The following is a 21,876-nucleotide window of genomic DNA, read 5'->3' on the forward strand; positions in this document are numbered from 1 at the left end:
TCAAAAGGACATAAATGACCCCTGTTTTGTATCTATAAATAGATAATAAAACACGTACCACACAGACACCACTACTGCTTCTTTAATGCCTCTTTCAGCTTAAGCCCCTTCCTCACAATCAATCTGCACTTAGTACGAGGGAGCAGGCAACAGAAAATCCCGCATACCTGCCCAGGCATTCATGGCATGTGGTCTAAATTTCCAAATTTACTTATGTTCACATTCTCCAAAGTAAAGGTGTGGTTCTACCTTGTTGCAGCTTGTCTGCAGCCAAGCATGCAAGGATGTGTCCCTAAAAGTAACTTTATATATAAGACTGTCTGTAAAACTCCCTTGACTAGCACTGTAATTAATACCCTATGAACAGCTGAACTTGCTTTTCTGTAACCATATCGACAATCCAAGTTGTGCAAGATTACTGAAAATACTCTTTCACTTTTACCTGTTTAGAGTCCCAATAGGATGATCAACTTCATTGGTAAGCATTTGTTAAGTATGGTGATAGTAATTAAGCATAATGACTGCAAGCAAGGAAACTAGCTTGTCTGTGACTGTCAAATGTTCCACTAGAATTAGTGTGGTGTGGTTGCACATCCCAACTAGCCAGTTAGAATTTTGTTAAGACATGACCTTTGAACATCGGATGCAACAAGCCATCATTTCTTTCTTTTATTAATCTTTTTAGATTTGTGTAAATTTAGCACAAGCCAAACACATACTATGAAGTCATACCGACCTTTGACCACCAAATTCTGATTTCTTCATCTTTGAGTCCAAGTGGATGTTTATGCTAAATCTGAGGAAATTCCCACAAGGCATCCAAGAGATACCACATTTAGGACAAGCTGACAACACGATGAACCACTAAATGTCCACATATACTCACTTTACCTTATCGCCGTATAAACAAAAAGTGGTTTTAAAAGGAGGAATACACTGTACATACTCAACATCAAATTACAGCAAACAACTTAAAGTAAAACAAAAAAAATTCTGTGTTGCTGTTTGAGCACAAATTAAACAAACAACGACAGCATGTTTATTTGTGCGCTTATAGCCACATAACAAACATACTGGAATTCAGGCCGTTTCACTAGCTAAACTCATCTGCTGCCCGTGTGACATACAGATATGATAAAAGAAGTGTCATTGTTTTTTGAGCAAGCTTACCTTTAAAGAAAATATCTAGTTCTAAAATAAATAAAAATGAGCTGTGGATTAGCAGAGTTACTTCGGAAAACACTGACACACTTGCCATTTAGGTTCGAAGACTTTAATCTGCTTGAAGACGCATGCAGTCTAGGACTTTCTTTCATTCAGTGCATCTCTCAAGTGAATACTGAATGTCTGGGGCCAGTGTATCTTTGTGTGTTTGCACAGAATGGAGAGGTCATTGGGGATAAAAGAGCATCTGAACAGCGGTGGGAATGCTTATCAGCTCAACCCGACTTGGTGTTTGTCTTTCGTGTTTGCCTCAGTTCAGAACCTCATAATCAGCCTCTCACCACCCTTTGGGGTAAGGTCTATTGACTCACAACACATGTCACTGGAGCTGATTGCTGCTTACCTGTGCCTGTCAAGGAGAAATAATTGGCACCAGATTACATCTTATCTTAGAGCTTCCGGATGCTGTCACTCAGATGCTCTTCATGCTTGTCTGCTACTGATACACGGTATTAGTGTGTGTGTGTGCGCGCGCGAGTGTGTGTGTGTGTGTGTGTGTGCTCACAGAGAAAGAGGTAGAGCTCTCTGATCCTCACATCAAATCAGAGACACCTGTCTCCCACTGCACAAATCGAAGGCAGGGAAAGATTGATTTAAGTTCACTTCCTGAGTGGAAATGAGAGATTATAACAAATCTATTTCTGCTGTTACAGATGACAGAAAAGGTTAATTAAAGCACATGGGAGAAGAAGATCCCTGGTTCAGCTGACAGCAAAGGTCATGCAGTTTCTCTGTATCTGGTCCACAAACCTGACCTTTGTTAAAGTTGCATTATATGGTATCTATATGACGTGATCAGAAACAAGAGCAACTACATCCAGAGACTGAAGAGGATTGACTTGCCTTATGGCTTTTGAACCCTCAGACAGAACAGCAAACATCAATCAGTTATTACTGTTGATTTTCTTTTTTAAAGAAAAGCAAAAATAACTTCAGGCTTTTTTAAAACACAGTGTAAGAGTTTTGATTGAAACATATTTAAATAACCAATACAAACGCTTGAGGCGGTTCCCGGTCCAGAACGCTGGCTTTTCTCTCTGTACACAGTGCCACAGACAGCTGTCCTCAGCAGAGTTGAGGGTGAAAGGTTAAAGGACATGAGGGGTCTGTGGTGAAAGCTCACAGTGGCCTCCTTACGTTCAGCAGAGCTGGGTGGTCATGATGATGTTTGGGTGGGGTGCTTAAAGAGGATGGGACCGGTGAGAGGTGGGATATTGAAAAGTCTGAATGGGGGAGGGCACAATTTTGTTGACTCTCTTCCTCTATAACGCTAATCTCTAGATTTTAAAGAAAATAACTGGTTGTTCCTTACTTTGGTTTCGGTTTTATGCCATAGCATTGTGCGCTCTTGTGGCTGGCTGCTGTATGCACGAATGTTTGTGTACACGTATGGCTGGGATGGTGTTTATGCTGTGATAAAGCTGTTTGTTGTTGTAGCTGTGCCATCGCTTGCAGCGGGCTGGTCAGGATGGCGGCAGTGGTCAGTGGTGACAACCTAGTTTAGAAGGATTATGGAGAGGGCTGAATAATGAGACAGAGCGGGTGTGAATGAGTGAAAAATCCTCCTCTCCCCGGCTGACCTTTGGCCTGGCACTTAGAATAAATACTCTCCCTCTTTGTCAGCTGCACTAACACAGAGCCAGATGTATAAAGATCTCTCAAAGGAATCTTCTGATTCCTATTTATAGTTTTTTCCTGATTCTTGATTTGATTAGGAAAATTTGCATCTTTCTCAAGCCAAGTTGTCAGTGGATCAGTTCCCTTCCTGCTGACTTTAGCCAGAACTGAACAAAGTGTAATTTCCATCATGTCTTTTGGCTTCCTTGTGTTGCAAGGCTATTGCCAGTATGCTGTTAGCTGGGGGCAATAAGAGGAGGGTAATTAGAAGGTAAATTTAGAGAGACCATTAGCAGCAAGTGTTGACTCAGGGTCTACTGGGGACAACTGCCACCTCTACCTTCTCCGGGTGTTCCACTCTCAGTCAAGCACTGAGAATCTACTCTATTCCCTATGGTGATTTTTCACCCACAACAGCAAATGTTACGGTAGAGGAGTGAGAATGGAAGGAGGAGTCCCGAGGGTAGAGGAGGCTGACAGCAAACCTAAGAACTTCCATTTATCAAAGCAGGCAGGAGAGAGCCATAGAAACTCTGAGTCAAACTCTATGAAAGCTCCTCTGTACAGCCAAGGCAGAGAGGCTGAGACTCCTCTAGAGCTGCTTCAGGGCCAAAAACAAAGCTCACAAAGGCACACAGAGGCTCTTCAATTCTAATCATGAGTTGGAGTGAGGACGAAAACACCCTGATTGTCTGCCCAGCTACACACAAACACTGATTAGGACCTCCGCTGCCAGGTTAGTTAAAAAACAAGAGATGGAAGAGAGACTTAAAAGTCAACAAAGTAATGAGCAAGTATGATCTTCATCAACAATATACAAACAGCACAAATACACAGAGATCAGCCACAACAACAAAAACACTGACGGCTAAGTGAAGCGCTTAGAAGTGATTAACATTGGAAAAAAAAAAAAAAAAAGAAGTGATTAACATTAATCATCTTGCATGCAATGTTCTGATGGGAACCTTTGGGTCCTGGCATTCATGTGGGGTCTACTTCTTGGTAGGTACCACCCACGTAAACACTGATGCAAAATAAACACACTCCTTTATGGCAGACAGGCCTCCAAGCTCCCTAGATCCCAATCTTATTGACCACGAGATGCACCTGAACAAGAATGATCCATGGAGGCCCTAACTCACAACTCAAAGGACCAAAAGATTCACTACCAGCGTCAAAGTGCAAGACCCTCCTGCGGGTTTGGACACATCACACCTGTTGTGGCAACATAAGGTCAACAGATCAGTGTATTCCTTCATTGCCCAGGTAAAGTTTGTGTTTACGTTTTTGTTTATGGAGACTCATTTTAGCATTTCCTTTATTTATTTATTTTGCATCTAAGAAACTATGGCTTAAACAAACAGTGTATTGGTGAACAATCCCTTGGGTGGTGGTCAGCCTCATCAGATGAACTGGTCACGTGGTATGATGTAGTCCAACTCTAATATCTTGGACAGAAACTGGAAACTTTATTCCTCTTCTCTTCTGGAAATCCAGTTCACTCCACAGGCAGCCATATGTGGGAAGGTGCAGGCACAAGTTTTTTCAGCAAATCCTCCTAAAGGTTTAATGTAAGTGACAAAAATATCTAGCGGCTGTAGAAATCGGGACTCTTGTCTCTCAGGGGGAATGGAGAAAACAGTGTTGCATTGTTTAAAAACCACACCGTCCACAGAGGAAGGTGGTCAGACAGATTTGGAGGTCACAGGAAACCACTGCTTATTTGAGGTTCTGAACTGACGGTCTTTTGTGACACCACAAATATCATTACAAATCTGATAAAAAGGGTTTTGTGCATTAATCAAGCATTGTAGTATTGTCCAATTGGAAAAACTCTTAATTCATGTCCAGATAAGCCAATAAACAATGTAACAATTTATATCAGCTGGGATCAAAATGAATGAACTTTTAAATTCATATTTTTGAGAAAATTACTTTTGAATTATTCCTTTAATTTACAAAATGAAACCAAATCATTTCCCAGAGAGGAGCGACATGTAAACAAATATCTCAAGATCATTTATCACGTTGCCATCCAGCAACAATTTCTTCACACTGAACATTTCCATCAGCCTTGCCCACCACCCAGAACAATGTGGGAATTCTTTAAAGATATATGCATACAGCTCTAGTAAATATATTATAGCAGCTATACCACCCCTATTTACATTAAATCATTCCTGCTTAACGCCATTTTCATTTATCAACAAGCTTCCTCAAACACCTCTCATATTCTTTGGCTTGTCTGATCCTGCTAGTATCCACTAGCCTCTGTCTGCATACCAGCCCACTGAGATAACAAATGCCTTTTTTCTGCCGAATCTTTTTCTCTTTTCTTTGGCACCCAGCATGCTGCAGGTGGAAAAGGTAGAGAAATTCGGGAAATGTGTTCAGTGAAGATGTATTTTGCTCCTGCTGTCACTCTTGTTCTTCACCCATTTAAATTAGATGTATAAAGAGGGTTCTCAAGTGGCATGTCTAATAACATTAGGCCTTTTGAACAAGTTTTAACATTTTTATTAAAAAACAACAAAAAAAAGAACATAAAATGTATTTTTATTGCTACTCACCAACTATGATATTTGATTGTGTAAAATAAGATGATCAGTAAAACTTTGTAATATTAACATAACACTGTCATTACACCCCAATGATCAGACAGGCCAAGCTTCAAGGCCACCAAAATCTCTGAAATGATCATTCTACAACCCACTGATGTGGAAGTGCCAGAAGCCCATCTGAGTCAGCTCAGTTGACATTATGCCACATACCCTGCTGCTGCATACATCCACTTGACCCCACGTCACAGCTACACAATAGCGGGGTTACCCCCGACCAGGTACGTGTCACCACACATCCCCAGTTCAGCCTTGTGCACTAATGCTGCATGACAGGCAAAAGACAACCAGATAATTCTCGACAATCATGCGGCTGGTTGTTGAGCGGTGTGGTGTGGTCGTCCGATGGGCTGCTGTAGTTTGGACCTCCTCAGCTGTCTGACAGGCTTTGTTCTCAGAAACTGTGGAGTTACGCGTTGGTGCAATGGCAGAAGCAGGCATGGTAGCTCATAAGACCTTAGTGTCCTTTTGAAGCCAGCTTAAAGGGTCCAATTAAAGGAAATATCATTGTAAATGTTTCCCGCACCATCTGTTGCACTGTCACATTCTTGACAGACTACTGACACCATTTATTTGACAGTAGCAGAATAGCATTGGGTATGACAATGGTATTCTATTGGCCAGTCAATATCAGTATGAAATATCTCAACTTTGGATGAAATATTCATTGAATTTTCTAGAAATTTCCACACATCCCCAAGAGGATGAGCACCAGTGACATCTGGGGATCTTCCTGAATTTTTCTCTAATAGTTATTTCACCAGATATTAGCTGCTGTTGACATTCATGTCTCGTTTAGAATTGGAGTACACTGATAAATGATCATTTGTTTACATTGAGATATATTACAAAAATATTCCCATAAATATAAATATTTATGGGCTGCCACTACGAGCAATTATTGACTGAAACTTCCATGAAGGTCAAGATTTTTCAAAACACTCCCTCAAGAGATGATCTTTCCCAGACGAATCAAATATAACATTCCTCCAGTAATCCACTCCATTAGAGGCCAGACTGTGCACTGGTCAACCAGCAGATCAATGGCATTGATCCCACAAGATGACTATAAAGATAATTACATTCAGAGGAAAAAAAACAACAAAATCAAAACTCTGCCTCCAAGTACAAGTACTGAAACAACAAAATTGGCTAAAAAAAAGTTAATTAACCTGCAAAGATTCTCTTGAAAGTTGAACATATACTCAAACATACACATATATTCCCTGAACAGTTTTTATAGGTAATACCCGAGCTTCTTTTACTCAGGAGCAGCCCAGAAACAATATTATGCTTCTTCTTATGGCCGAGGCGAGAGTAGTTGAGCCCCACTAATGCCTGATGTTGTTTTAAAGCGTTTCATTTCTTTGATTTAAGCTGCTTACACCAAATATCTCCTATAACTAAATCCCCCTGAGAAAAAGACCAAATTGAGGCAGCAACTATATCTCTGTGCGTCTGATTCTGTGTTGTGTGTCTACCAAGTCCAGCAGCCTTCACTTCTGTGATTCTTTTATGTTTTGTGGCTTTTATGCAAGGACTGACACTTCAGACAAACTTATATTCTGTCTGCAGACAACAGCAGTTATCACTGAGTCTAGCATCCCACTGCCTCTTTTCATCAATCATCTTTTGTTCGTCACCCTTTAAACACTAACCCTTTTTGGATTTTAGTACATTTGCAAGCATTAGAGAGATTCAATGCAGGCTCACATCAACACAAACACATGCGTGCACACGGGGGTTTGATTCTGACATTGAATGAGATCAGCGGGAAAGTTTGGTGAGAGCTGCGGGAAGAAAAGAAAGTAGGGAAGGCCAACTGGTGAGAATTAGCTGACTGGGTGCTGTGAGTGAAAGAGCATCCATGTTAACTGTCTACTTGCTGTCTGTCAGTCTATCTGGCATAAATAGGAGGAGATGAGTGGGGAAAACAAAGTGGGAGATGATGACCATCAGTCAGGGGTATTCATATTTTCTTAGCGCCTGTATGATGGACATAGGCTATAGTAAGAATGTGGGAGAGGAGAGTAGGAGCAGAAAGGGGGGAGGGGTAACTGAAAGAAACGTAGAGCCACAGAAGCTTTAGAAATAACTCGGTTTCGGGATATCTTTGAGATCTATTAATGCATGCTTGTTTTGCATCTGTGGTTTACAAAGGGTCTCTGCAAAGACAACAAAATGACACAGTGGCAGGAGAGCTAATCCTAACTTTAAAGTGCAAAAATACATCACGGTTGCAGCAGGGACTACAGGTGGAACTATATTCTCACAGACAAACAGTGAATTTCAATGCCATGAGCTTTAGTGTTACCTTTTTCTTACAAGCAATATCAACTTCCACATGTGACTACAGAAATATTAAGCTCTGAAGTGGAAGACCTGGATTATTTAAAAATGAAGGGGCCTTGCAGAAAATAATTACAGGCTAAAAATGATCATTTACATTCCAGCAGGTTAAACATGCGCTTTAAAAGCAGAAAATGTCTTTCAAGACGAAACACGTTGGCAGCCATTATATCTTTAATGGATAAAGTGAATTGTCTGCTGAAGGTGGGCCCCACTCTCTCATACCACCCTGCAATTAAAGTAAAGCTATCCAAGGTCAGGCTGAGTGACAGGCTGACAGACCTATAGATTACTGTCTGTCTGTGTAATTCACGATCCTTTCTGCTTCTCTTGCGGACTGGCGCACACACTCTGAAATTTTTAAACACCAGTGCTTGGTAATTTGGCAGCTTTTATGTTTGATAGACAGCTGGGACATCCTACCTTGTGACCCTTGTGGCCTTTTTTTCCCACCCATGACCACGAGGGTCAGCATTCAGGGGGTGTCTGTTTAAGAACAGAGCTCAAACAATGTGTGAATAGCTACGGTTAGGTTCAAATTCATTCGAAGTTTCCCAAGTGAAACTGTGATACTGAATGGTGAGATTTTTCGCAGATATAGGAGGCAGAGGTATCAAAATTGGCAGAGTTCAAAGTGAGGAATGGAGAACAGATGGATAAAATCATAGAAAAAACAGATACAAGATAACTTGTCTGCCCTACACAGCCCACATCAAGGCCTGTCACATAAGACCTTCGTGTCAATGCCGTGCAGCAATTACTGCACTCCAGGCATGAAATGGGCAAGTGAGATTGGCCTGTGTTCAAATTGCAAGCTTTATCAATTACATACACCATGTGGAACAAAACTCTGGATGCAACGGATCAGAAAATGGTGAAGAATTTTCTGGTATGTTATTGTTGGCAGTTCTGCTCTGTGAGATTTAGTATGCAGTGGAGGTAGATAAGAAATGTTGAAATGACCTTTTCAGCAGTTAAGCAGTCATGACACAGTTAAGCCTCCACCAGCACATTACATTGTGCTTTAAAATTCAGTGGTTCGTAGCTATTTGGGTTTAGGCTCATATGTCGCAGCATACATACTGCTGTCTGCACTTTTACATCCATCATGTTTAACAAAAGAAAGTATTAGCTGGAAGCACGTTTTGATAGGAGAACGATGACGACAGATAGAGAAACACGAAGAGCAACACAGAATGAGAGGAAGGTAGGGCGCTTATCAGTTGGAAGGAGGCGCCTTGCGTGACAGTGGGAAATGCTGGTCACAGTCACCCTCCATCCCTCCTTGCATGGGGTGCTGAAAGAGGCCAATGATTGCACAGACACATAGAGGCTAAAAATGCTCTTATCTTGCACTGTCATACCTTGTCATAAATCAGTGCTTAGCCATCCGCTCTGCACTGATAAGGAACCCAAACACAGACTATTCTACATCAGGAATGGAGAGAGACTTTTTTCCTTTATGAGTGGCCCCTCTCACCCACTCGCACTCCCATCTCCTGTCTTCGTTATCATTTTTTCATTCATCAGATCTGAACGGCAGACAAGTTTCTTTCTTTTTTTTTTTGTGCCTGAGATTTGTTTGTTTGCAGCTTGCCATATTTTCTCTTGTAGCTTTTCCAGCAGTCTGGTTATGATCATCTGAAGAACTAGTGAATCATCCGCAGCACTCACACATGATAGAGCTGGAAGAGCTGAGGGATAGTCTTTTGATTGTCATGCAACTGGGTCCTGCAATAGAAAAATATTTTGCAACAAAGATATTTAAACTGAATCTGAAAATAGGCTGTCAAGAGACTACTGCGATACAATAAGTGTATGCTGCGCAGTTTATCTCATATTTGGTAGGCGAGGCAATACATAATCCCCGCAGCTAGTTTCTTATCTTAACAATTTATGTGTTTTCATAACTGAGGAAATATTCTTAGTGCTTTTTCCCCAATGACCTTTCCAATTACCTTTAGCGTTGAGATAACCTTTACAGACATTATCACTTTCAGATAAAAAAAATAACTCACTCAGGTTATATTAGGCAATCTTAACACTTAAAATCCTTGAAGCACTGGAGCATGAGGAAGCTATCATCCTAAGGGAAAAATTACACTTCTCATGCACTCCATACTGTATTATTTATATCTTGTCTACTACACAGAAATTTCATTTTGCTGTCCACAATACCCACTAGGCTTAACTTCCTGTTGGACAACTCTGTGTGTTTGTAAAAATGCTGGGCTTCTCTGTGGAACTGAAGCATTGTAATTTTGTGGGGTATTTGAGTCTTTATTTCATAAGGACAGGCGCTGAGGAAAAGAGCAAGACAGCAAGTTTTCAACCCAGGGATCTGCTGCTCCCATGTGCTACATTTTGACTATCAGCTTGACTACACATACAGCAGTAGTTTTGGGGCAGTTGTGACTTGGGATCGTCTACTAATCAAAAGGTCGGTGGTTAGATCCTTCAACTTGTATGTCAAAGTATCTGTGGGCAAGACGTGGATTCATCATGGGCAACTCTGGATTCAGTAAGTCTGTGAATGTTAGGTTAAAAAAATTGAAGGTAGTGAAAAAAAGCACATGTGTGTGCATGAGGCTTGTAGTAACAAATCATTTTGAGAGCTTAAATTGAGCAGAAAAGCACTATATAAGCACCAGTATCTATTTACCATTTAGTTTTCACTGCAAAAATAAACATAATTCAGTTAAAAACCAAACCATGCAAAAAATGTTGAAAAGCAAACAAGGATCCTGTTGCTTTTAGGGTCTAATTTGCTCATAATGTCTTGCAAAGATTTGTGAATACGCATGAACAGAAGGTTTAATAGGACGGTGTAATCTCGCCACGGTAGTGAAATGGTAAATTTCACACTGTGCACCAATCCTGTTTGCTAATGGCACTCGTGTAATCAGAGCCACAGGCGAATGAATTCGAAGCATCTCATGCTTTCTAAATACGATAACACTTGAACGAAGCGTCATTTGGATTGGAGATCATACTTTTTGTTTCCTCTGTCTGATTCTCAGCTGAACTGACCGCATTAAAACTAAATCTGTCAGCCATGGAAAATAGTTTGTGCCTCTGTGTTTGTGCCAAGAGGTGCTGCCTCTTCTAAGGTTCCTGAAAGGCTGTCTGTGGTCTTCCATCATTGTAGTGTGGTGAAGCACAAGATCCAGAGGAGCATCAATCCATCTAACATGAAATCCTACAGAACATGAAAGCCCAGGATCATAGCCAAGCTTTGAGTAATGACTGTTTTGCCATTTGTGCCAAGAGGAGAAAAAGTGAGAGACGAGAATGATGAGAGGCAGAGGGAGTGTGAGCAGAGGGAGGCAAAGGACAGACAGAGATGCTTTGAGCGTTAATGCCATGCCAATGTATGCCACTCCCCCTCTGCCTCCCTGGGGACATGAATGAAGTAAATGAATGATGGACCCAACCCACATGAACGCCCCTCTTCTATTGAGACCAAGCAGTCCATTCACGGGGATGAGTGAGGCGTCGACACCAACAACAACAATAACAACAGCAACATAGGAGGCCTTTACTCCCATTTCTCATTCATACATATGTATGCAGTAACACAGGCACACACATATGGCGCATACACCATGGACAACACTGCCAACATACCATTAAGGACACCTAGAGAAGGTTCCTGAGAACAGGGCTGAGTAACAAAGCTGGAGGAAAAGGGGCGTAAATAGGCCAGGCATGGAGAAAAATCTTGGCATCGTGTCAATGCAAACGCTACAATGATTACGGATGAGAGGCCATATCCTCCCATCCACAATCGACACATTATCAGGAAGCACATCAGTGTATAAACCCAGAAAACACAGCTTGGAAAACTCATGTTCTACCCCATTCTGCCCTTCCTATTGTGCCCAGTTCCTCTCTGTTGCTCGTCCAGGACTAAATGGGTTCAGGGGGGTTCTCGGCCACACAAGCGTGATCTCACTCAAAGCTCTGACCTTGAAACTCGGTCATTCCTTGCCTGAAGCCAAAGTAGCTAATGGAACGTAGGAAATACAAATCCGATTCAAGCGAAATCAATCTGACAAGGAAAGCTTTGCTATTTACTGAGCATTTACATCTCAAACTTTGAAGGTGGGTTTGGTAATGATGTTAGCATCTGACAGAGGCTCGGTTTTCACCAGTTATGCATCATGCAGAGAGAATGTATGTAGAGCATATGAAGGGAGAGGTTAGTAACTAAATGATGAAATACAACTCTGACAGGAGGCAGGAGGAGGAGGAATGTTCTCCTCCTCCTTTTTTAATCCAATAGTGAGACTGCTGCAGCCTCCCACAGACTCATGGTCAGACTCAACCATAGGCCTCATTTCTGCCACAATCACATAGACAGCTACTTGGTAGTTATCCAGTGTGTATACTCAGAGACTTTTTTTTTTTTTTTTTTTTTTTTTTTAAAGAGACTTTAACAGACTACATCTCCCACACCTGCAAAAGAAAAAAAAAATCATACGATTACAGGTATTTGATGTTATTCGGCTTTCTGCCTAAAGTCAGCTTTGGCCCATCACTTAGGAAAGCAAGCATTTCCCATAAAACCAACTTGGCAATGTGTAATGGTTGTGAAATATTTGTACAAGTTTGTACTTTGCTTTCAAAACATTTTGTGTTGCTGGTGAAGACATGTGTGACACACTTGGGGCTTTAGTCCAAATTTCTTAGAGCACTCCTAAGCCAATCTGTATGACAATATGTGCATGTGAATAAACACACAGCAGTTTTTATGGATTCCAACATTAGGCTTCGCAGCACAAGGTTACAGCCAGGCCATTGGCACAGGACTGACCTGTGGAGGCTGTCCATGAAGGCACAAGCTGAAGTAAACCATCTTATCCAACACTCATATACAACTAATGGGAAGCAGACGCAAAATTCGACCCGAGTATGCCTTTTGCGCACCCACGCTCCTCTCCTCCTTTTCATTCTCAAATCCTTCCATTTATCCACTCTGCTCGGGCTGAGATAGCAAACCTGACACTGATGCCCTGTAGTCCATTAGCACTCTTAGAGCCTTCTCTGAATCAGCTCTGTTGCTCCCTTCACCTTTTCCTCCTCTCAGCCTGTCTTCCCGACAATCCTCATTTCTCTCTCAACCCTTATCTGGCATTCTCTGTCTTTCTGTATGTCCTCCTAGATATCTGAGTTGGAACAAGGCAAGTTCAAAAGGCATTATTATGTGCTTTATACGTTTTGATTTTTCAACTTTTATTTGTCACTATCTTGTGTATGCGACTACAGTTCTGTGCTATGCATACTGATATCTGTTATGTACTTTAAATGAAGTTTTAAAGTTTTTCTTTTTTAACTGGATTTCATTAAAGTTGAACATATCACGGGAACTGAGCCTATCACAGTTCAAGTCAGATTCAGATAATACTAGAGTGATGCAGCTGCAGAAAATCCTCTTAGACACATGATACCACTGATAACTTTTCTACACATCATCGCTTCTAATGCAAAGTCACTCTCAAACAGACCTGTTATTGCAGATAGGACCAGGCTGACAGGAAAAGCCCCCCAAAAGGATGAAGACTCCAAGATTGTATGTTCTAATCCAACGAGATCAATCCTTTCTGTAAGATGCAATGGTTTGAACACTAGACAAGCAGTACAGTGGGAAGTGTTGCTTGACCAATCAAGCCGATTATAAATGTTGCCTGCAGAATGTACTATGCAGATAAATGTACATGTCTCAAACAAAACACTGGATAGTGATTTTGGAGAAAATATGTTCTGATTATAAATATTACTGTTTCAGCCATAACCGATACTATTGATAAAAGCTAAAACAACAACAAATCCTTGCACTTGGAACGCTTCTTTTAGCAAAAGTTTAGTATTTTTGCTTGGGATACATTAAAGTTGCTAATTTCTAATTCACATGATAATAAGTTTGGGGAAATTTCACTCACATCTGAAAGGCTTAATTTATGTATTATTTGTACTGGAAAAAGCTATTCAGCAGATCTATGGTCACTCAGGTCTTTCTGTGTGGAGTTTGCATTTTGTCCCAGGGCCTGTTTGGGTTCCCTCTGGACACTCTATCAACCTCCCACAGCCCAAACACATGCATGCTAGGTTAATTTGTGATTCTGAATTAGGTGTGAATGTGAAAGTGAATGCTTGTCTTTCTCAGTTAGCCCTGCAGCAGACTGTTGACCTATCCAAGCTGTACCCCGCCCCTTGCTTTGTGACAGCTGGAATAGGCTCCACCCCCACCACAACCCTGAATTGGATAAGCGAGAGAAAATGAATGGATGGATATTAAATGTTTGAAAGCCTTCCAAAGTAAAAATAAAGCAACATTACGTTGCTATTCAAGGTAGTTTATATTTAGTAACACAGACACATACATTTAAAGCCATATAAGACAGTAATGTATGTACCCTGAAAAGTATACCATCTAATATTTTCAAAATGGGCACCATAGGAATGAGGTCACTGGCACTGCGGTAACTAGATCCAAACACTGACAGACAAATAAAAATGAATGATAGCTGTCTAAGATAAACAAGTAGAAAGGTGCCCTTGACCCCCTGTCTCCTTAATTTCAGTCTGAGTTGTGAACCCGTGAAGACTCCCACACCTCAGTCACATCTGGAGAGCAAGTCTAGTCCCGGTGGAGCCTCTGCACAGAACTAAATCCTTAATTTATTCGTTGCCCAATCCTCTATTTTTTCAGAAGATCACACCACAACCTCATCAAAGTCTATTGTTTTAACAAATGTATTGTCTCATTTGTCTTAACTGAGCCTTGAAGACTGGATGCTGCTGCTTTACCTCAGGGTTGCCTGAGAGTAGACGAGACAGCAAACATCTGGGGAAATAAGCACAAAGCTGTGATTGCATCCCACCTCATCTCTGTAGAGAGAATCATTTGAACCCGATTCAGTTTGTGAGGAGTGACAGGTAGATGCTGCTATGGCAACCAAACCAAAGCAGTGTCATAGATAGCAGCTCTTTACAGAGGAAGCTCTGCAAGCATATGAGCACCCACACACACATATGCACACACACACACATGCACACACAAACAAACAATGCAGACATAACCGCATGGACTTAAAATGAATATTAGAAGACTCTCCCATTCCTCCCTGTCACTCTGAATCTTAAGAAAACCGCAGCATCCTCTGTAACTCCATCTTTAAGCACTCTTCCGCTCCCTCGCCGTCCCGCCTGTTCTGCGGGTGGTGAGGTTCATCACAGCCTGCTAAATAATCTGCCTTTAATAAGGATTAAAATCACACCTCAAAAATTACCGGCTTATTATTGAACTATCCCTTACAAAGACTACAATAACTAATTTTCTTCAATATGTCTCTCTAACATGAAGGAGTAAAAAAGCATATGTCTGACATCTATTTTTATCTTGTCTGCCACTTTTCGATTAAAAAAGAAAGAAAGAAAGAAAGAAAGAAAGAAAGAAAGAGAGTGCAGCAGGGACCTGAAACACAAACACCAGGATGTACACATGTTCAGACTTTCTATCACTCCCCTACACATCCTTCACATGGAGGTGCATCCATCATAGTGTGACTGTCTTTCTGTCCCTGCTGAGTGTTGCCCCCTTTACACAACTCACGAAACTGTAACAGCTGTTAATGCATCCCCTGCATGCCGAACAGCCGTGGAGCATCCCAAACACAAAGCTTAAAGGTTGAATGTGTACAAAAGTGATATTGTGCCAAAGCTAATGATTATGATTCATAGTATGATGATACCAGTTTTGCAATTTAAATGAGTCAAGGTCAATATTGTCCAGTGGAATGACTAAAATTTGGGCAACTTGAATTCATCATGGTATCAATTTTGCACCAATCAGCTGCGGCACACAGACACTAACCGTTCTATCTAATATAATATATGCATGTTCATATTATATGTAGAAACCTTTCATAAGGCTGTCATAAAACTTCATTGTTTTTATTGGTCAAACAAAGCGATTCTTTTTAAAAGAAAACAATGAAAATGCCAACAGTGTTAAGAAAAATCCTAAACTCGAGGCCTCTCTCCTACAATGTAGTTCTAACTATAATATAGTCTAACGTGTACTTTGTGGGTCACCAGAGAAAACTTTGCACATGCACACAAAAACATACATTTATCAAAGCACAAATTTTCATCGTCATAAAGCTGTCAGTGCAAGGTGAAGGGGAGGAAAAAGTAAACAAAACCCAGACATAGGGAGTGAAAATAGTTAGACCCAAATTGAGGTTAAAATATGTGAATTTATAGTTAGGGAGGGCATTGTCTGCACCTATAGCAAAAGTCATGTCGGTAACTCAAAAAGTTTCAACTCTGAAATGACATAAAGATACAGTCCGGGTGCCCTGCATGTTCATTTTTAGTCGCATCTGCTCTAAAAGCTTATCCTGATGGAGCTAGATGATCATATCTGCTCCTCCCCTCTACAAATAATTAAAACTATGATTAAAATGCCTAAAAGTAGGAATCATAAATAGCAGGGTGATTACAGTTTCATTTGAATGTTGAGCATTTTTATCACCACAGGGGGACAGGGGGTTCTGCATGCCAGCTCAGAAAAAGTATTTAAATTGAGGGAAAATGTTTTCAATGTGGTGCCTTTCATTGAGAGCAATGATGTGTGTGTGTATTAGTCTCTGTGGCATCATTAAAGAGTGGGGAGCCAGTAATTTACAGAGTGAAAATTACTATAAAAGGGCTACATAATGCACACATATAATTTCCTTTCAAGCTTCAGCACTTACTGCATGTTAGTTGAGCTGGTACGTGAAACCTTCTTTAGCCTTCAGATGTCCACCCACTCCCCACTTACACATTCACTTGCTAGCTCACCGTTGTAGCTTCTTCTTAAGTAAAGTCTGGGCAAAACAGCTGCCCCTTTTTTTGCGTTTTGCACGTGCTAAAACGACATGCTCCTGCTGTGGGTTGCACATGGGGTGATCTCCTCCCGCTGCTCACACTGCCAGTCTCATCAACAGGCAAGTAGAGAGAGGGTGTGAGTGTAGAGTAAAGGCAGAGGAGGAGGATGACGAGGCAGAGGAGGAGAGGAAGATAAAAAAGAGAAAGAAACAGACAGGAAGGACACTATATTTAGCACCGGAGCTGTCGCCTTCTGTTTTTCTCTCCTGAATAATCATAGTTTGACAGAATGTATCCTGCAGAGCAGAGGTTGCTGGGATGCACATCCCTCCCCTCCTCCACAAACATCGTCTCTTGAGAGAAAGTAGCAAAGTGTAGTAATAATTGCTGAGGGCTTGCGTGCCACAGTCAGCACATATTACATTCTGGAAACGTTTTTGATACCATTACATTCTGTAATGGAGATACTAGGAAAAACCTACAAACTGCCAACAGGTGCAGTCTTGCATGGATGCATACAGTGAGTGGAGTATATTGAAATAGTTCAGCTAATTAAATAGTAATATGAATTTGGGACATTTATATATATATATTAAAAAAAGCCCTGAACCCTCCAACCTACATCTTCACACAGAATTTGCTTTATGTCGGCTGGGGAAGTGAAGGGTTGTGCTAAATGTGTTAACCTCAGGTACCAGTGACGTTGTGCTGGGAAAGAAGCAAACATGCACAGCCGGAAGGCAGAGTCGCACACAAGGTTTGAATTTGACAATGCTGTATACGGTTAGAGCAGCGTAAATGTGAACTTTAGTTGGGACAAAACGTGTATATGTTTGCCAAAAACTACTTCTTCTTCTTCTACTACAAGCTGTCTTAAAAACAAACATCAGTTGTTTGACAAAAATGTTTTGCAATTTCAATTTTGCCTAATATTCTCACTTATCTTTAAAAATACAAATGATTTAATTCTAAATTTTTACTTATTCGTGATATTGGGCGAAAAAAAATGTAGAAGGAAAATGTAAAACTTTTCTAACTCCAGTTTGCTTCAAATAAAAATAATGAAGAAATGGAAAGGATGTGAATACTTAAAACTATCTGAAAGAGTGAAACAACAAACCAGGTGAGTCACCCTGGAGCAGCACACTGAACTAAAGATTCTGTGCAAAACTTTCACATTCAGATCAATTGAATTATCCCTTTAGAGCAACACTCTCAGCTCCCTCCACCTTTAGGTGAGTCACATAGCTCCACACACAAAATAATTCATCACTAGGAAAAGCAATAACATAAGCACCCCTCACTATCAGGGATAATCTTTATTTATTCAATGCTAAATTAATGATTGTATTGTGGTAATGTACACTGTACGCTTCTCTGTGTGATCAATTATGTTTAACATCTCCGTTGATGCTGCATGTAATACAATAACATCCAATGTAATGTGCAATGTGGTCTGATGAGAAAACTAATTAAAGGCATTAGTTTTGTAACTGAACAGAAAGAAGATTTAGAATTATAAACTCGCTGGCTGAATGCATTTGCCATCTCCCCGGTGATTTGCTAGTATAACATGATGGTTTGGTGCAACCTCTTTGCCTTTGATTGAAGGAGACCGAATAAGACAATTTAAGAAGGTTGCACGTGTTTTTTTTTAACATCTACTGAAATGAATCAGGCAAAAACATATTCCCAGGCTTAATATCCAGCCTGAGCAGCCAAGGATCATGTGCAAGCATGCAGGTTAGCTGTGGATAAGCTTTCAGCAGCTCATTGATTGCTAAGACTTGATTGCAGGCAGGTTTGGCTGAGGCTCTTAACTCTGTCTCCGGTGTCAAAACTACATAAGAAGCAAGCAGGTTGGAAGAGGTGCAAGGGGAAAAGGGTTTCATTAGTGTCCCTTTGATAATCTGTTGAAAATGATGTGTTATCTCACGGTGAAGCAAGGGTTATTATTAAAATGCTTACTTGAAACACAGGAGTCAAAAAGATGCATGTAGTATGTAGGACAAATTTCTCTTGACATGTACCATATAAATGTACCTATAGTCACAAGAGTCAGTGAAAGGACTCCATTTGTGTAGTCAGAAATAGAACAAGCAACAAAATTCCAATTATCCATAGATTAAAGACATGAGGGACATGCCAGTATTTCTGATCTTCACTCTGAAAATTGCTGGGAGAGATGAGCAGATAGTGAAGTCTTTGTTCAGGCGTGACAATCATCGACTCATTAGATGGGACAAAAAGTCTGTTTGGGAGGGAGAGTACAAAGACTGAAGCCACATTAGGACTGTCCCCGAGAGTTAGTCCAATTACAGGACGGCCTGGCTTCGTCTTTGTTTCTCTGCTGCTTTCTTCTCAGAAGTAACCTTGCACCCAGGTGTTCAGAGGCTGAAGAAAAACAAAGTTAAATACTTTCAAATGTGCCTGAGGATTAGCCTAACAAGCTATTACTTGTTAATATGGTGCCATTCTCCCACAGTTTGAGGGCAGTTAACCTCGGGTGTGACTGGCTTCTGTTTGCAGGGTCACAACCTCTCAGAGCCATGCACACTAAAATAGCACGTGATTATAGGCCTTGTTTAAAAGTAAATATAGGAGTTCTCAGCAGCTGATCTAACCCATTCTTGCTCAGTCTTTATGACAAAGAGTGCATGTACATAACTGCATAAATGTGACTTTTGTTGTAGATGGGAGTTTAGATGGGAGTATTAAAACTTCACATTTTTTACAGCTACAAGGAGAGTAAAGGATCCAGGGGGACTTTATGTGCTGCTTGACAGAGTGATGCATGCTATGTGTGTGTCTGCATGTGTTTGTCAGCTCTTTTGAAGTCTGGGTTGATGTTCTGCTTTGAATGGACATTCCTTTGGTCTTAGCCTCTGTTTGCACACTTGGCCCTTATCACAGTTAATAACTCAGCCTGCCCTAACATACTCAGTAGCTGCTTTAGTCAGACTTATCGGCTTAGGTTCATAGTTGTGGTTTACAAGGCAAACCTTTGTTTATTTTATGTGACAGAGAGAGCAAAACTGAAATTATGAACCAATCCATACAGTTAAGAAAACAAAACAACACAAAAAAACAAAATTAAAAATTAGAAGGCCGAGTAAAAAAGCCCAGAGTCGAGCAATAATAGTGCAGGACTTTTTTTCTTTGCAGTCCCAAGAGAATCAACAATATAAAACACAGTTAAACACAGTTAAATCTCATCGTTAATAAACTATATGTGGAAGTGCATGTAGAATGGGTTTGAAGGAAAGTAAATAAATGGATAAAACGCAGTACTAAAGTTGTATGTGTATTTTATTGTAATATTTATTATGCACAACTGTGTGTAGCTATGTGTATGACCCACAGTCTTTTGCTTTGATAGGGAGCAAACATTTGAAAGGCAAAGACAAATTGTGGAGTTTTTTTGTAACAAACTTGGATTTTAGCCAAACGCAGCAAAATCTTCTCTTCCAGCTTCACAAAATGCAAATAATCAGTAGAAAGCGATACTGTCTAACCTTTATGGATAAATATGTGAAGCTGGGTCATAATGAGCAAATTCAGCATTGTAGTACAAAAACAACAGCTGGGAACACTTGGCAGCATAAATTAGTATCTCTGTGTTTTATTTTAACTCCAAAATTGAGATGCTTGTTAAAATAGCTGGATGTTATCATACGGAGAATATTTAAAGTGAACATATTTGCATGGTAGCGCTAGTGTGATACACTGACGAGTTAAAAAAAACATTAATAAAAGCACATTACACAAGTATTCCCAGCGGTACTGTGCAAAACCAATACAATTAGGGAATGCAGAGCTTAGGTGCATTTCTAGTCTTCAGTTATCTGAAGTTGCCCTGTGAGGCATAAAGTAACCTCGAAAACTAATTAAAAACAAAAAGGAACTCATTAAAAGAAGTAGAAAATAAATGAACTCTTTTCTACCAAGTAAATGTGCGACCATTAGTGTGTGAAATCCAGCTTGATTAAAGACAAAGAGAAGTAGATGGGATTCGAGGGATGAAGAAAAACAAACAGATAAACAAAATATCTGAGGAGAAAAACCGGAGAATCGGAAAAGCCCCTGGAGCTTTTTAAAATCAGCTTAGCATAAAGATTGCAATATCAAGTAACACAATTGAAATTGAAGCAAACACCAGTGCTGTAAAAACACTTGACATGTAACATAAGTTACCGTCTGAGATATCTGTGATTTCATTTTCAGAAAAATGAAATCCCCCCCCCCCCCACTTGCTTTTTACCTTCAGCATTCCTAGATGATCACATTTAGGCAAATTTCTAATACAAAGATGAGATTTGAAGTGCAGTAATCTCATAAAACGACCAGGATCTGACCTCATCTGAGAATTATTAAAGTGTTTTTAGGGACAAGTACTATAACATGTCAAGAACAGTTATGGATGCAATGACTATTCCAACAATGGAATGACAAAGCACTCGACACACTGCCACTGAGGCCTTTTAACGGGACAGATCAACACACACAGGGTCTCATATGGCACTGGCTAACATTCATAACATGCTGGATGTGTACCCTGAGTTTGTGCTCAGCCAAGTGTTAAATCTGACTTGATTTCAGAAGAGAGCCGAGGTCACAAAAAAGGCCTGTTTAGGGAACAAACTGCATCCAGGCGATTGGATGAAGACATATTCTCTTACCCTGAATAGTCAGGACAATCAGCAGCGCATCTCCTCATCCCGCTCATCAAGCCTCTCTCACACAATCACACAATCAAACTCAGTGTTAACCACTGAAGGGACAAACGGCAGGCTTGCCAAGACCTGAATTCAGTCGGTGCCAGCAGTTAACCCACGAAATCAAAGAGTGCTGACCGAAGTGGCAATCAAATCTGCATGTCTGAAGAGAAACACAGAACTACACCAACTAGGTCACAGACACTGCATTATTTTCAATGTCTTACCTTTGAAGGACAGGAAAATTCTGGGAGCAGACAGGGGCTCGCTGGGAGGGGGCAGCCCCCCAGATGATAAAGCTAGTAGGGCCAGCAACCAGCACAGTTTGTCCCACAACATTGTTCCTCTGTTTGTTAACAGGGACAAAGGAGAATCCAGGAGCTGAGGGACAGACAGGGATGACCATCAAACAATGAGCAAAGCCCTTTCAATTCACAAAACTCGTACAGTAACCAACTCGTAGTTACTAAAGTAAT

At 40.6% G+C, this 21,876-nt stretch overlaps 1 protein-coding gene across 2 annotated transcripts in view; it reads right to left on the minus strand.

Moving 5' to 3' along the window:
• The window catches only part of sema3fa (sema domain, immunoglobulin domain (Ig), short basic domain, secreted, (semaphorin) 3Fa), a 46,042-nt gene that overhangs the window by 22,478 nt on the left and 1,688 nt on the right, over positions 1-21,876 (minus strand). For both annotated transcript variants that reach the window (XM_086292811.1, XM_086292812.1), the window contains exon 2: positions 21,628-21,781. In XM_086292811.1, the coding sequence (XP_086148937.1) occupies positions 21,628-21,781 (154 nt within the window). The remainder of the gene's footprint in view (positions 1-21,627; positions 21,782-21,876) is intronic.

The sequence above is a fragment of the Aulonocara sp. 'chitande type north' Nkhata Bay genome, linkage group LG5 (genome assembly GCF_057382095.1).
Source record: "Aulonocara sp. 'chitande type north' Nkhata Bay isolate Kocher_YH1m ecotype deep benthic linkage group LG5, A_spYH_male_GT1.1, whole genome shotgun sequence".
NCBI lineage: Eukaryota > Metazoa > Chordata > Actinopteri > Cichliformes > Cichlidae > Aulonocara > Aulonocara sp. 'chitande type north' Nkhata Bay.